Source organism: Mobula hypostoma, chromosome 6 (assembly GCF_963921235.1).
Source record: "Mobula hypostoma chromosome 6, sMobHyp1.1, whole genome shotgun sequence".
NCBI lineage: Eukaryota > Metazoa > Chordata > Chondrichthyes > Myliobatiformes > Myliobatidae > Mobula > Mobula hypostoma.
In genome coordinates this window covers 91,626,971-91,644,601 of record NC_086102.1, presented here as the reverse complement: position 1 = coordinate 91,644,601, position 17,631 = coordinate 91,626,971, and the positions used below count along the sequence as shown (strand labels likewise).

The 17,631-nt window shown below is 42.4% G+C and overlaps 1 protein-coding gene across 1 annotated transcript in view; it reads right to left on the bottom strand.

Annotated features, from left to right (window-relative positions):
- The window catches only part of vwa8 (von Willebrand factor A domain containing 8), a 485,234-nt gene that overhangs the window by 153,881 nt on the left and 313,722 nt on the right, over positions 1–17,631 (bottom strand). Inside the window, exons 27-28 of the mRNA XM_063051192.1 lie at positions 4,034–4,142; positions 1,194–1,332 (exon numbers count right to left, since the gene is read on the bottom strand). Coding sequence (XP_062907262.1) covers positions 1,194–1,332; positions 4,034–4,142 — 248 coding nt within the window. The remainder of the gene's footprint in view (positions 1–1,193; positions 1,333–4,033; positions 4,143–17,631) is intronic.

Here is a 17,631-nt window from a genome sequence, read left to right as displayed (position 1 = left end):
CAGATATCCTATTTCAGCACTAACCCCAGGATGTTCCTAGGTTAACAAGCTGTTGCTGTCAATGGTTCACATCTAAACATATTTCCCTTTGTTGACAGCAACTGACAGTGTCTACCATTCAGTGCTCTGTCACCACACTTGTCAGAAGTACAACAGAAGGCAACTGTGAAAGAACAGTAGAAATTGCCTACTCATTGCTAAACAGACATTGTTCTTCAACTTTTAAAATCTTCAACTGCATTACTGATACTGATGATCTGTTCCCTAAAGGATTCAGCCAAATCTGAGCCATGGGAAGAAGGAAAGGGTTTTGGGAGCAGGGGAAAGATCTTGGGAACCAATGGATTTGTTGCCACTGAACACTCATTAATGCATCTTCTGAGGACCAACTGTGCCTGGAGGGTACACACTTATCCTTCAGAAGATTAACCCTTAATCCAGATCAGTGTGATATTCCAGACTGACAGTCCAATGCGGTTCTGAAGGAATATGCCATTAAACTGGCTCCTTTTGGTGGATAAAATAACTCCTGGGAATTTTGAAAAAAAACAGTGGCATCCCAGCTAACATCACTAACACAGATTATCACATTGAAATTTGTGGTCCTCTAGTTGAACTCTACTACATTAGAGTCATAGAATAGAGTCACAGAGTCATAGAACACCACAGCACAGAAAGATTATAAAAGAATTTCCTGCTAAATAATTCCACAGGATTTGGACTCCATCCACACTTTGACAGCCTGCTTCTCTTTTCTTGTACCTTGTTAACTATAAGAATCATAGAATTACAAAGCATGGAAACAGGCTCTCTAGTCCAATTTGTTTGTGCTAATCAAGGACTGAGTTAGTCCCATTTGCTTCTGTATGGGCCATATCCCTCTAAATTGTATTGTACCCTCCTTTGGCAGCCTGTTCCCCATGCCCATCATCCTCTGTATGGAAAGATTTTACCCCTCACATCACTTTTAAACCTTCCCACTTTCACCATAAACCTATGCTCTCTAGTTTTAGACTACTCTACTTGGGGAAAAAAAACTGTGGACATCCACTTGCTCTATGCCCTGATTTGATAGGAATACAAAAGACTTGCAACAAGACTCGAGAGGTTTTAACACCAATGGAAAAGGTACTGTAGAACAGAGCAGCTGAGAGAAGTCAGCTTTTTGCTATTTGTGGGTGTAAGGGAATTACCTTTGATTGTAGCAACATCACAGACAATATTAACTTCATTCAGGGGAATAGTCCAGTGGGCTTGTTCCTCTGTGAAGTTCAGCCCCCTTGATTCATGCCGTTCCAGGGGATAGTCCTGAACCTTTAGGTATATGGGGCCCTATTAACAAAAAGACAGAAGAGTTACACCCCAGTCAGATCTACACTCACAATGTAACAATACACACACACACACACACACACACACACACACACACACACACGCACGCACACACACACACACACACACACACGCACACACACACACGCACGCACACACACACACGCACACACACACACGCACACACACACACACACGCACACACACACACACACACACACACGCACACACACACACACACACACACACACGCACACACGCACACACTTAGCAAATGATGCAAAGATTGATGGCATTATGGATAGCGTAAAAGGCTCTTGAAAGATACGGTGGGAGATAGATTAGTTGCAGGTATGGGTGGAGGAATGGATTTAGATTCGAATAAGTGTGAGGTGTTGGACTTTAGGAGATCAAATGTAATGTAGCAGTACAGTACACTGTTAACAGCAGGAGCCTTAGTTTTAATGGTCAAAGAGATCTTGGAGTCCAAGTCCATGCTCCCCTGAAAGTGGCCACACAAGCTGATAAGGTGCTAAAGAAGGCGTATTAGTCTTTATTAGTCGAGACACCAAATTAAAGAGTCAGGAAATGATACTGCAGGTTTATAAAACTTTGGTTAGATAGCATCTGAAGTTTTGCATTCATTTCTGGTCATTCCATTATTGGAAGGATGGAGAGGCCTTGGAGAGGGTGCAGAAATGGTTTACCAGGATGTTACCTGGATTAGATGACATTGCCATAAGACGAAGATGGGTTATTTCCTAAGCTGAGGGGAGACCTGATAAAATTTAATAAAATTGTGAGTGGTTATCTTTTCACAGGGTTATATGTTTAAGGTGAGAGGGCAAAGTTCAAAGGAGATATGAGGAGCAGGTATTCTTTTACACAGAGTGGTGAGTGACTGGAATGTGCTATCAGGATTGGTGATGGAGACAGATAAGATAGCGGCTTTAAGAGGTTCTATGATAGGCCCTGAACCTTCAGAGAATGGAGGAGTACAAAGGAATTAGTTTAATTAGGCATTATTAGCAACATCGTCAACTGCAGACCTGTTCCAATGCTGTACTGTTCTACCTTCCATACACGAAAGACATATATAGTCAATGTAGTAAAAATACCAGATACATCTGGTTAATTGATGTTATGTCCATATCTAACACAATTCAAGGTTTCAACATGGAACTGGCAAGTGACAGAGATCTGTGGTAACTGGTGTGTCTCCAAGGGGAGAAAAGCTGTGGAGGAATGGCACTGACAGAATGTGCAAATCAGCAAACTCTGGCGATTGTACTTCAAAGTAGACAAACGTGAGGTCAGCTAAAAATCACAGCCAGTTATTAAATAACAAAAGGGAGAAACCAAAGAAGTCCAGAGAGATTTGAAGATCCAAACATGTACATCATTAAAATATAGACGGGTGCAGAAAATAATCCAAAACAACAATGGGGTGGTGGTTTGACTTGACTGGATTTTTCTAAGTGTGACCCAAACTGAGCAGCTCTGTATCTGTAAATGCTGATCTTGTTGGCTGACGTAGTTATGGAGTCTTAAAGCTATAGAATCATATCACAGAGAAACAGGAATTCTGTGCTTACCATCAACCACCAATTTAGATTAATCCCTTTTTATTTTCCCATCACTCCCAACAAACTTGCATTGTTTTTGTTGGAATGTCAGATGCTGAGGGGTGAGCTGATAGGAATTTATAGAATTATGAGAGGCATCAATGTGGTAGATAGTCAAGAGTTATTATCCCAGGGAAGAAATGTCAAATGCTAGAGGGCATGCATTTAAGGTGAGAGGGGGAAGTTTAAGATGTGTGGGGTGAGCTTTTTCCAAAGAGTGTTGGGTGCAGTGAATGTGCCACTAAGGTAGCTGGTAGAAGTAGATACAATAGCAATGTTTGAGAGACATTTAGACAGACTTGAATAGGAAGGGAAAAGATAGATATGGACCATGTGCAGGTGGATGACATTAAATAGGCTGGCATTATGGTTGGCATAGACTTCATGTGCTTAAAGGTCTCTTCCTGTGGTGTACTGATCCACGTTCAATTTTGCATTCACTTACACACATGGAACAATTTACTGTAGTCCATTCCATGTCTTTGTGACATAGAAGGAAACAGAATCTCTCAGTGGAAACCCACACAGTCACAGGGAGAACGTGCAAACTCCACACCAACAGCATCATTGGTAAGGATCAAACCCAGGTTGCCGGAGACTGGGATAGCATCTTTCTGAGCTGTACCACTGTGTTGCCTATCAGTAACTGAGTTAAATCTCACTTCTTAAAAATCTGTATGTATTTGCTTTAATCTTTTTAATTATTTGTTTCGATGTTAGGTTGGACTTTAAAAACAATTTTAAAAGTCTGTTAATAGTTTACGCTATTTGTAAGTTTTAAATATTGCTGACTGTCAGAAACATTCAGAAGGACTAATAGCACTGACAGACGACAAAGCTGGGAACGGGATGTGGCCATCTTTGAAGGCTTGCAGATGACTTCTGTGGGCAGAGCTTCAAACTACACAATTGATTGGCACAGGTGGGCCAGAGCAAGCCACACCCACAAAACTCCTCCAAAAGTCTTTGAACATTTTCCCATCTAAGTCATCTGTTAAGTTCAACAATTCAAGTTGAGGACAATTCATCAAAACATAAACATTTATATCGCACAAGAAGTGGAAAGCAGATCAAACCTTCATCAGTGTTTGTCGAGACTCTGTTGGGCAAAGGATCTTGCAGTGTGCATTCTCTGGTTGGTTGAAAGTCCAGTAGCTGGATAATCTACATTCTGGCAAAGGTAACCTGCCAAAGATTTATTCATTAGTTTCAGCCAAGGTAAGGGAGTATCAGAGCAGCCCTAGTTGCAATGAAAGCAAAAAAACATTGATGTTTGTGGGAAAGGTGATTTAAGAGAGAGATGAAAGGAGAGTAGGAAAGGAGAAAGGAACTTGGAGGAAGGTGGGATTAGAGAGAGCAGGCGAGATACTTACATTACTTTAGATTTATACTAGCATAAAACAGCAGTATGCTACAAAGACTGTAGTGAATCGGAAGATCTAAGGTAGTCAAAAAGAAAAGTTAATGTGACAATGAGAAAATAATTGAGAGAGGTAGAGCTAAGATCCTGAGAATTTAGTAGCACCACCAGGAAGAGGATGTAAAAGAAGTGACTGGTGCAGTAGAATTCTGGAAGATTTCCCAAGAGCACTTTGCACAACTTTAAGCTATCCCAATGTACCTTAATGTCAGTGAAGTTTTTTTAAAATCAGTCTTTAAGTTGGGAATAATTTTATCACAGTGTGGCACTCAGGATGTAATTGGCTGCAGAGTATCATTTTCTGGCCAGCACCACGGAGTCAACCTTTTAAACAAGCAGATTTTCAGGTTTACCTCTCACCTATTAATCTTCCAGACAAAACTTGATTGAGTTCTAGAAATAGGAACATGGAACTGGCACACTGCAGAGAGCTATTTTACCACTGCAACAGGGGTTCACATCCATCCCAGGCTGATGACATGCAAATTTCTTATTTAGTTCCTTCATTCAACATTAATTCAGCCCTCATAAGGTATTTTTTCTGATAGGTTTCTTCTCTGCAAATCCACTCCACTTAACATCTGAGGCAATAATTCTCAAGCATGAGAATTTTGAAAAACTGTGATCAAATTACTTATGAATTTCTACTGTCTATAGCTTCGGACGAGATGCCACAAGATCATTGCTTGGGCAATGTACAGATTACAATCCACATTATAAAAATAGAAGAAGAAAGAGAGGAAAATACATCAAGTTGGCTGACGTTGCAAATTTCAGTTGCAAAGGCTTGCAAAGGGACACAGACCTAAGAAAATAAGACATTGCACTTTGAAGAAAGGGTAGGCCATGTGGCTGTTCAAGATTACTCCACCATTCCTCAAGATCCACAGCTTCACATTTCTGCACAATTACCACATCAATTTTTTTAGATTATGAGAACACTCAGTCCTCTTTTGTTGTCATTTAGAAATGCATACATGCATTAAGAAATGATACAATGTTTCTCCAGAGTGACGCACAGAAAACAGGACAGACCAAAGACTAACACCGACAGAACCACATAATTATAACATATAGTTACAGCAGTGCAAAGCAGTACCATAATTTGATGAAGAACAAACCATGGGCACAGTAAAAAAAAAGTCTCAAAGTCCCGAGTTGATCGACTCCCGATTCCCCGATAGCAGGCGGCAAAAGGGAGAAACTCCCTGCCATAAATCTCCAGGCACCGACAACTGCCAATACCTTGGAAGCAGCCAACCACAGCTGACACTGAGTCCAGCTGTCCGAAAACTTCAAGCTTCCGACCAGCCTCTCCGATACAGCCTCCTGAGTGCCATCCTCTGCCGAGCGCCTTCGACCTCTCCCCGGCCGCTGAAACACGTAAAGCCGAGGATTTCGGGGCCTTCAGCTCCGGAGATTCCGGTTACCACACAGTAGCAGCAGCAGCTGCTTTTCAGGCGTTTTCCAGATGTTCCTCCGTGCTCTCACATCTGTCTCCATCAAATCAGAATTGTGCAAGGTCCCCTACTTGACAGATAACAGACATCATCCCCGAAGCGGCCGTGCGCGCTGCTGTCGCGCCGCCATCTTCTCCCCCCTCTAAGGGACTCCCCCCTGAGTCCCTTAGTATCCAGAAATCTCTTGATCTTATTTTGTTAGTGTCCAGTACACAAATCACAAAAGGTTAACACACAAATACAACTTGGAAACAAGAGAAAATATCAATTGTTAGCATGCTAGAGTGAGGAAATCTTGCCGTATTACTCAAGGCTTAGACAAGACTAAATACATAGAGTACTCTGAACTTGCCTTACAGAGGAAGCAACATAGATTTACTTAATTGCTTCCTGGGATAAAACAGTCATCCTCTTTCTTCATTTAAAGGATTGTGAATCCTTCAAATTCTCTGGCCAAAGTAAAAAGATGATTGTACACAACACAAAGCAAGAGATATGGCGAAGGGGTGATGTTATTTGGAGACAGCATATGCTGGAATTTGGGTCTAAAAACAAACTGCTGGGGGATCTCAGCTAGTCAATAAGCATCTGTGGGGTGGGGTGGAATTGTTGATATTTTGGGTCATGAGCCTGCACTAGAAGGTTAGGTTATGTTCACCATCTACCTTGAACTTCTGATACACTGACTCTCTACAAACAACACCAGTAAAATTTTTGCAAGTGTTTAACTGAAGCTTTTTTTAATTCTCGATGTACACATAAGGAATTTTAGCATACTATTTCTGTAGTTCATCTCTTGTTCTCTCAGCCTTACTTTTTATTTGCATTCCCTTTTAAGATCTATCTCTCCTAGATTGTGAGATCTTTACTTTGCATTTGCAATAGTTCACTAAGATTGTCTTAATATAAAGCAGCTCTTAGATGTTAACTCCCATCACCTTAACTGGGAAGTGGAATATCCACCCATTTTGCTTGGTCTTCAGATGATATTTTCACTCAACGTCTGGAATATTTTTCTGCCTTCTAGCACATTACCAGTTTCTAAATGTTTTCCTTCACCCAGTCTTAACACTCCTCCCTTCAGTTGGTCACATTCCTGTGGCTGATGTTATTTTTGGTTTCTTGAATACTAAAGGAGGGAGGTAATATAGGACATTAGTTATATAGAATTATACAGCCCAAAAACCAGTCCTTTGGCCCAACTGGTCCGTGTCCACCGAGGTGCCCAACTGTTAGTGCCATTTGCCTGTGCTTAGCCCATATCACTCTAAACTTTTCCTACCCATGCACTTGTCAAAAGGTCTGTTATATGGTGTTAATGTATCTGCCTAGTTAGTTAACATCTGAATCACTGGGTACAGTATTGATCTAACTTAAGGAAGAATGATAAGGCATTGGAATGATCTCCACGATGGTTTGCTAGACTAATAGGTGAAGTGGTTGAATTGTCTTATGATAGGTTGGACAATCTAGGCTTGCATCCACTGGAATTTAAAAGAATAAAAGAGAATTTGATTGAAGCATGAAAGATCCAAAGAGGTCCTGAGTGGATAGCGAGAGCTATCTAATTTTGTGGGAGAATTTAAAATATCATACAGTATTTTAAAAATAAATTGTTGCCCACTTCATGTACAATTAAGACCAACTCAAAACATCAACTATTTCACCTGAATTGCTAAGTTCCTCCAGAATATTGTTTGCTGCTCTACATTCCAGCATCTCCGTCTCATTTATCTCCATGTGGCAAAATTACTTTCCTCAGAGAAATTCCAAACTATAAATAGAAGCAGTAGTCAAAATAAATGCTGCAGTTACTGCAAATGGCCTACAGATGGCACCACACTTCAAAAAAGCAATTCAATGCAAAGTAAAGATGAACATTGATAACATTGATTGTTGTCAGATTTTATACCCTGGGTAATTTATTCCCTCAGTATATTAAAAATATCAGGAAAAAACTACATCAAGGTGGTTCTCTACCACTGGATTCCTGAAGATAGGGAAGACAGATCATAGATGAGGCCTCATCTTTTTTTTATTTTCACTGACTTAAGAGCACTAATTTTTTTGTTTTGTGGTATCAGTGGTGTGCAAAGACATAAAACCTACTCCATATTATAAAATAATTAAATAGTGTGTATAAAAGGAATAACAAGGTAGTGGCCATGGACTGTTCAGAAATCTGCTGGCAGAGGGGGAAAAGCTGTTAAAACTTTGAGCTCCTATTCCTCCTTCCGGAGGAGACTAATGAGAAGTGAGCAAGCCCAGTATGGCGAGGGCCCTTAATGATGGATGCTACCTTCTTGAGGCCCTTGATGGTGGGGAGGGTTATGCTCGTGATGGGGTTGGCTGAGTCCACAATTCTCTGCAGCCATTGCAATCTATGCACTGGAGCCTCCAATCCATAACTCAACCAGCAAGAACTGTATAAATCTGCAAGTGTCTCATGACGTACAAAATCTCCTCAAACTCCTAACTAAGTAGAGCTGTCTGCATGCCTTCTTAATGATTCCATCAATATGTCAAGTCTAGAAATGATTCACTGAGATGCTGGCATCCTTGAACTTAACAGTGTTCACCCTTTCCACCACTGATTCCTGAATGCGGTCTGGGGCGTGTTCTCCCGACTTCCCCTTCCTAACACCCCACAATCAACTACTTAGTCTTGCTGGCATAGAGTGCGAGCTTGTTGTTCCAACATGAATCAATCAGCCAACCAATCTCATTCTTGTACGCCTCCTCATTGACATTTGACACTTTACCAAAAACTGTAAATCATCTGCAAATTTATAGATAGTGTTTGGCCACACAATCATCATTGTAGAGAGAATAGACCACTGAGTCGTACCTACTGTAAGTTGATTGGCACTGAAGAGATTTTTTTTTATTGATTTGCGCTGACTATGGTCTCCCAATAAGGAAGTGGAGGATCCACTTGCAGAGGAGGTACAAAGGTTTAGGTATTCAAGCTAGGTAATTAATAATGAGGACATGATGGTATTGAATGCCAAGCTGAAATTGATTGAACACCAGACTGATAATATGTTTTGCTGTTGTCTAGGTGCTCCAAAGCAGAGTGGAGAGCCGGTGAGACTGCATCTGCTGTCGACCTATTGTGGAACAGTGATGATCTGCAGTATATTAACATTATTAATTAAGGAGTTTTGGCAGTTTAAAATACATAGAGGTGGATAAATCCACAACTGACCTGGTGTACATATCTTAGGGTGCTGTGGAAAGCAAGGGAAGAAGTTTACAGATGAAGAAGGACGTCTAAGGTTACAACAGCACATACATTCACTGGGAAAATGGGCCAAGGAATGGCAATAGGAAATTAACTAGATGAAAGTACAAGCTGATGCAATTTTGGAAGTTAAACCGGAGAATGTTAAACTTGCACAATGAATGGCAGTGCCATGAGGACCATGGCTGAAAGAGACAGGTGTACAATCCCCTAAAAATGGGAGCACAAGTAGACAGGGCTGTGTGGAAGGCGTACGGTATGCTTGTCCTCAAATGTTGAAGCATCAAGTATTAAGAGTTGGTATATTCAACTATAAAACTTATAGCTGCACTTTGAATATTATGAGCAGTTCTGGTTGCCTTACTATAGGAAGAATATGATTGAGCTAGAAAGGGTGCAGAAAAGATTCAGAAAGATGTGGTCTGGATTGGAAGCTGGAGCTATAAGGAAAGATTGGATAGGCTAGGACTGTTATCCCTCAGAGTGAAGGAGTGAAGGAGACTGAGAGGTGACAGGAAACAATGCTAGAGGCATAGACAGGATAAATAGCCAGTGCCTATTTCCTATGGAAGAAGTGCCTAAAAGTATCTGGCATTGGATTAAGATGAGAGAGGAGGCTTAAAAAGGAGATCTGAAGGGGAAAATGTTCACATAAAGAATTGCTGTTGTCTGGAATGAAGTGCTAGAGGTGGTGGTGGAAGCAGAAACAGTAATATTTAAGAGGCATCTGAACAGATAACTGGATGATTAGGCATAGACAGAGATGGAATTAAAGCAGTAGATTGGTATAGTTAGGTACAATGCTTTGCATTGACAGTGGGTCAAAGGGCTAAAAGTTTTTCTCCTGTTTCTGTGCTGTAACTCTGAAAGCAACCTTTGGTGGAGGTGCAAGTGCTTGATTTCCTGCCATTTTTCTTCAACCATCAGCTTGTAGTAATTTAATAAATCTGTCAACTTGAAGAATTTGGTATTTTATCCACTTTAAAATCATATTGTTCTGAGCCATTTCAATGAATGCACTTTTCTCATACACACTGCCATCGTGCCAACCCTAGTTGCAATGTACACCTCGCAGCCCTGCATCTACTCTTTTTGTCTCTGTAGGGACATTCAAATTTATACCATTTTCAGCATCCTTTTTCAGCCGATTGGCTCTGTTTATGCTTTGCACTGCTTCAGGAAAGCATAATTAAAGATCCCACCCAATCTCAGACTTCCTGCCTTCATCTGGCAGAAGACACAATAATCTGAAAGCACCTACCAGCAGTCTCAAGCACAGCTTTTTGAATCTTTTTTGAGAAGCCCAATATCAGAAGGAGCATATCACATCCCATGCTTCTCAGTTATCCACCCCATCAAATACTTCCTGCTTCCATGACAGTGACTCTTATTGGTCTCATTTACCAACCCAAACCACAAAGAACTGTAAGGGAAGCAAGTTGTTCTTAACACTGAGAGACTGAAACTGAAGAAAAACTTTTAATTATAGTGGAGACGTACTACCAACAGCAATGACAGATTTATTTGGGGTTTATTTTCATGGAATGGTTGACAGACATTTGTGGGCCCAGCTTAGACACGAACAGAACAGCCAAAATATTTTTTTCGTGAAGTTAAACAGAATCCCTTCCTTGCTACAAATTCAGAATGAGACCAAAGTACAATCTCAAAAAAGTAAACAAAAATGTAAACGCTACAATTCTAAAATAAAACCAGAAAATCCCAGAAACACTCAGCAGGTCAGACAGCATCTGTAGAGAGAGAAACAGCGAATAATCCAGTTTACCTTTCACGAACACATGGAGATTTTTTTTCATGTAGGCATTTGACTTTTATTTGGCCTGTGCCTCGGATAAGTAAGGACGGTGATAATGGAAACTATTAAATCACAGATGAAGGGCAGATGGAACCAGATGGAGGAGGGGATATGATGGCGATGGCCCATCACTTTGCTCAATAGTTTCCATTATTGCCTTCCTTACTTATCACAGTCCAGCACTGATAGCCTAGGTTTCCCTACTTATTACCCTCCATCCTCTGTTTCTACTTTCATCCTCCCTCACCCAACCTAGCTCAAAGAACACAGAAATGTACAGGACAGTCCTCTGGCCTACAATGTTGTGCTAATCTTTTATCCTATTCTAAGACCAATCTAACCCTTCCCTACCACATAGCCCTCCATTTTTCTCATCCATGTGCCTATCTAAGAGTGTCTTAAATCTCCCTAAAGTATCGTCTCCACCAACACACCAGGCAGTGCATTCCATGAACTTAGCACTCTCTGTGTAAAATACTTACCTGTTTCTCTGGTACCCCTCAATACTTTCCTCCAATCACCTCAAAAGTACGTCTTCTCATATTAGCCTGTCCACTCTATCTAAGCCTCTTATAATCCTATACACCTCTACCACTCTAAAGAGAAAACCCCAGCTTGCTCAAGCACTTCTCATAAGACATGCTCTGTACTACAGGCAGCATCCTCAAAAATTTTCTCTGCACCCTCTCTAAAGCTTCTACATCCTTCCTATAATGAGGTGACCAGAACTGAACACAATGCTCCAAGTGTGGTCTAACCAGAGTTCTATACATTAAATTGTGGCTCTTGAACAATCCCTCAACACACTACATGCCTTCCTAACTACCCTATCAACTGGCACAGCAACTTTGAGGGACCTATAGACTTGGACATCAAGATCCCCCTGTTCCTCCACACTGCTAAGAATCCTCTCATTAACCTTGTACTCGGGCATCACATTCAACATCCCAAGGTATGTTCACATTTCACACTTAACGTAACAGGTAAGGCATAGGAGAGTAATTAGCCATTAAGCCATAGAGTCTACTTCACCATTCCATCATGGCTCATTTATTATCCCTCTTAACCCCATTCTGCTGCCTTCTCCCTGTGACCTTTCATGCCCTGACTAATCAAGAACCTAGCAACGTCCACTTTAAATATATCCAATAACTTGGCCTTCACAGTCATCTGTGGCAATGAATTCCACAGATTCATCTACTGGCTAAAAAAAAATCCTCTTCATCTTTGTTCTAAAGGGACATCCTTCTGTTCCGAGGTTGTGCCTTCTGGTCCCCGATTCCCCACAATAGGAAACATCCTCTTCATGTCCACACTATTTAGGCCTTTCAATATTCGATAGGTTTCAATGGAATACTATCCCTCCCCCCGTTTCTTCTAGACTCTAGTGAGTATAGATCCAGATCCATTAAACGCTCTTGTGTTGACCCTTTTACTCCTAGGATCATTCTTGAGAACCTCCTCTGGAACTTCTCAAATGCCAGCACATCCTTTCTTAGATAAGGGATTCAAAATTGCTCATGATACTCCAAGTGTGGTTTGACCAATGCCTTATAAAGTCTTAGCATTACATCCTTGCATTTATATTCTATTCCTCCCAAAATGAATGCTAAGACTGCATTTGCCTTCCTTAGCACTGACTCAAGCTGCAAGTTAACCTTCAGGGAATCCTGCATGAGGACTCCCAAGTCCCCTTACACCTTTGATTACTGAATTCACTTCTCTTTTAGACCACTGTCTAGGCCTTTATTCCTTCTATCAAAGTTCATGACCATACACTGTATTCCATCTGCAACTTCTTTGCCAATTTTCCTAATCTATCTAAGTCATGCTGTAGACTCCCTGTGTCCTCAACATTACCTGCCCCTCCATTTACCTTTGTAACATCTGTAAACTTGGCCAAAGAGCAATGAATTCTGTCATCCAAATCATTGATATATAATGTGAAAAGAAGCGGTCACAACACCAACACCTTCAGAACATATTGGTCACCGGCAGCCAACCAGCCATCCGTCACATTCCTCGGTAATTCAGGAGAACTTCTGTTGCTAACACTACATTTTAAGTTTATTTGTGCCTCTGTTTTACTCTTTATGTATTTGAAAAAAAACAGTTGGTATCCCCTTTTATATTATCTAGCATACTCCATATTTAATCTTTTCTCCCCTTATTGCTTTTTCAGTTGCCTATTGTTGGTTTATAAAAGCTCTAGCTTTCCACTAATTTTTGCTGTTAATAATACCTTCTCTCTTGTTTTTATGCTGTCTCTGACTTCCCTTGTCAGCCATGGTTGCCTCATCTTCTCTTTAGAATGCTACTTCTTCTTGGGATGTGCCTTCCTGAGTCTACGCCTTCCAAATTGGCCCAGAAACTCCAACCATTGTTGTTCTGCCATCATCCCTGCTAGTATCCCTGTCCAATCAACTTTGGCCAGCTCCTTTCTTACGCTTTTGTAGTTCTCTCAATCCACCAATACTAATACATCTGATTTTAGATTCTCCTTCTCAAACTGCAGGGTGAACTCCATCATATTATGATCACTGCCTCTTAAGGGTTCTTTTATCTCAAGCCCCCTAATCACATCTGGTTCATTACACAAGATCCTATCCAGAAGTGCCTTTTCCCTACTGAGCTCAACCACAAGCTGCTCTAAAATTCATCTCATAGGCATCGAGGGGCCACTGCACAGGATCGAACAAAAACTGCAGGAAGTTGTAAACTCAGCCAGCTTCATCAGGGGCAGTGCTCTCCCTAGCATTGAGGACACCTTCTGCTTCAAAACAACAAATTTCACAACATATGCTAGCGATATTAATTCTGATTCTACAAATTCTTTCTCCTGGATCCAGCACCAACCTGACTTTACCAATTACCGAAACCCCCATGACTGCCGTAACATTGTCATTTTTACATGCCTTTTCTATCTCCCGTTAAAATTTGTACCCCACATCCTGGCTATTGTTTGGAGGTCTGTATACAACTGCCATCAGGGTCTTGTTACCCTTTTAAGTTTCTTAACTCTACCCATAAGAATCTTCCTATCCTATCTCACCTCTTTCTAAGGATTTGATTTCATTGTTTACTAACAGAGGTACCCACCCTGTTTCTGACTTACCCTCACACTAACTCAGTGGACAATCACTCCACAACATCATCCATTTCTGCTGCGATGGTACCCCTTAACAATGCCACTCCCTCAACTCTTCAACACACATCAAAGTTGCTGGTGAACACAGCAGGCCAGGCAGCATCTCTAGGAAGAGGTACAGTCGACATTTCAGGCTGAGACCCTTCGTCAGGACTAACTGAAGGAAGAGCTAGTAAGAGATTTGAAAGCGGGAGGGGGAGGGGGAGATCCAAAATGATGGGAGAAGACAGGAGGGGGAAGGATGGAGCCAAGAGCTGGACAGGTGATTGGCAAAAGGGATATGAGAGGATCATGGGACAGGAGGCCCAGGGAGAAGGAAAGGGGGGGAGGACCCAGAGGATGGGCAAGGAGTATACTCAGAGGGAGAAAAAGGAGAGTGAGAGAAAGAATGTGTGTATATAAATAAATAACAGATGGGGTACGAGGGGGAGGTGGGGCATTAGCGGAAGTTAGAGAAGTTAATGTTCATGCCATCAGGTTGGAGGCTACCCAGACGGAATATAAGGTGTTGTTCCTCCAACCTGAGTTTGGCTTCATCTTTACAGTAGAGGAGGCCATGGAGAGACATGTCAGAATGGGAATGGGATGTGGAATTAAAATGTGTGGCCACTGGGAGATCCTGCTTTCTCTGGCGGATAGAGCGTAGGTGTTCAGCAAAACAATCTCTCAGTCTGCGTCGGGTCTCGCCAATATATAGAAGGCCACATTGGGAGCACCGGACGCAGTATATCACCCCAGCCAACTCACAGGTGAAATGTCGCCTCACCTGGAAGGACCCTGTCTGGGGCCCTGAATGGTGGTAAGGGAGGAAGTGTAAGGGCATGTGTAGCACTTGTTCCGCTTACAAGGATAAGTGCCAGGAGGGAGATCAGTGGGGAGGGATGGGGGGGACGAATGGACAAGGGAGTCGCGTAGGGAGCAATCCCTGCGGAAAGCCGGGGGGGGGGGGAGGGAAAGATGTGCTTAGTGGTGGGATCCCGTTGGAGGTGGCGGAAGTTACGGAGCATAATATGTTGGACCCGGAGGCTGGTGGGGTGGTAGGTGAGGACCAGGGGAACCCTATTCCTAATGGGGTGACAGGAGGATGGAGTGAGAGCAGATGTGCGTGAAATGGGAAAGACGCTTTTGAGAGCAGAGTTGATGGTGGAGGAAGGGAAGCCCCTTTCTTAAAAAGAGGAGGACATCTCCCTCGTCCTGGAATGAAAAGCCTCATCCTGAGAACAGATGTGGCGGAGTCGGAGGAATTGCAAGAAGGGGATGGCATTTTTGGAAGAGACAGGGTGAGAAGAGGAATAGACCAGATAGCTGTGAGAGTCAGGCAAGAGACAGGGTGAGAATCTGGACTATTCTGAAACGTCGACTGTACCTCTTCCTAGAGATGCTGCCTGGCCTGCTGCGTTTACCAGCAACTTTGATGTGTGTTGCTTGAATTTCCAGCATCTGCAGAATTCCTCGTGTTTGCATCCCTCAACTCTTCCCTCCCTATCCTTTTTGAAACATCTAAATCCCACAACATCCAGCAGCCATTCCTTCCCTTCTAACAGCCAAGTTTTTGTAATGACCACAATATCATAGTTCCATGCACTGATCCATGCTCTAAGTTCATCACGCCTAATACTTCTCACATTAAATAGACACATTTCAATCCAACCAACTGAATATATTTATGCCCTTTCCACTGCCTTTCTTTCCACACAGCCTCTCTACACATTGTACCTTCCTTCACACCAACTGCTCCATCTTCTGACCTATCATTCTGGTTCCCATTCCCCTGCCAACCTTGTTTAAACCCTCCCCACACCTCTAGCAAACCTGCCACAAGGACGTTGGTTCCTATTGTCCAATTGTAACCCATCGCTTTTATATAGGTCATACCCTCCCCAGAAGGTATCTCAGTCCGAACTCCTGTAATTTAGGTGTCTCTCTGTTACTCCTGTCAACCCTTCATTCTCCTGCATGTCCCATAGGTGCCCTAGCTCCAGTTCCCTAACATGGCCTGGAAGGAGATGCAGCTGAATCCACTTCTCGAAGGAGTAACCATCAGGGACAGTGCAGGTCCCGGATTCTCCACATCCCACAAGAGGAGCACACAACTGCCCTGGCTTTCACTCTTGCTGACCTGGGTTCCATTCTCTACTGATCCCTTTCTTTTTCCTTGCTTGCATCTATCTATCACCCAGCTGCTTCCGTCTATCAACTCCTCCCCCAACTAGGTCCTTCTGCCCACTACCCTGCTTTCCACTTTAGTCCACCAGCCACTTACTGGCCCCCATCTTAGTGGTTCTCCCTTTCCTCTTGATACCACCTATCTCCTCTCTCCAGTCTCAGTCCTGGTGGTGTCTTGACACAAAGTGTCGACTGTCCATTTCCCTCAACAAATGCTGCTTGCCCACTGAGTTCCTCCAGCAGATTGTGTGTTGCTTCACACACTAGTATCTGCAGTCTCTTGTGTCTTCATGATCTCAGTGGTTACTTACAATTAGAACTGACTCAGTGGCAATCTGCAGCAGCCCAAATCAGTGTGAGGCACAATTAGTCCCTATTCAGAATCCCTGTTTAAATGGGATAACCTACCAGGTCCTGATGTGTATCTCAGCCGTCGCCATGTAATGCACAGAGTCTTGATGAAGGGTCTCAGCATGAAATGTCGACAGTTTGCTCTTTTCCATAGATGCTGCCTGGCCTGCCAAATTCCTCCAGCATTTTGTGTGCATGCTTTGGATTTCCAGCATCTGCAGATTTTCTCATGTTTGTGATTACCACAAGGTGATGTATACACAAGCCTCCAGAACAACAGAAAATGCTGGAGGGACTCAGCAGGTTAGGCAGCATCTATGGACTGAGATTTTGGGCTGAGACCCTTCATCGGGACTGGAAAGGAAGGGGGAAGAAGTCAGAATAAGAGAGTGGGGGAGGGGAAGGAGTAAAAGCTAGAAGGTGATAGGTTCTCTTTTTTGATTTCCCTTCCCTGAGAAAAAGAAAATGTGCATTCACCCTATGTCTTCCCATGACCTGGTACACCTGTGAATGTAGTTTCTCCTTCAGAAACTGGATAGGGATGTAATAATGTGTAGCCCCTTCCTTCTCCATCTTGTTCCCATCTTCCCTCCTGAACGCTAAGTTAACAGCACTTGCTCATAGGTTGCTCATGCTGGGTGCACTTAGCCTATTGACTTAATTGTTGCGCTCAGCAGACAATATATCACATGCCCATTGCGTAGAGCTTTTCAACACTAAACAAGGCAGAATACCTGTTTTCACTCAAGTCACTAACAGAGCTTCCAGTGCCAGGACTCATTGCAATTGCAGGGTTCAAATGCATTGGAACCCAGGCAAGTTTATAACGGAGGAAAATTACTCCAACATTTACTGAAGATAAATAAAAAACAACTTCCTGTCATCCATTTCAAGAAAAATACTTGTTTCTTTTTTTACTGTGGCAGTGATAAAATTAGCACATGAAAATATGCCAAATAAAAATACTGAACTAAAACTCTGTCTCTCTCTACTTAGGACATTTGTATGAGATGCGGATAAGTTATACCATTGTTGGTCAAATAGAGGGTCAACCATTAGTGGATTGCAG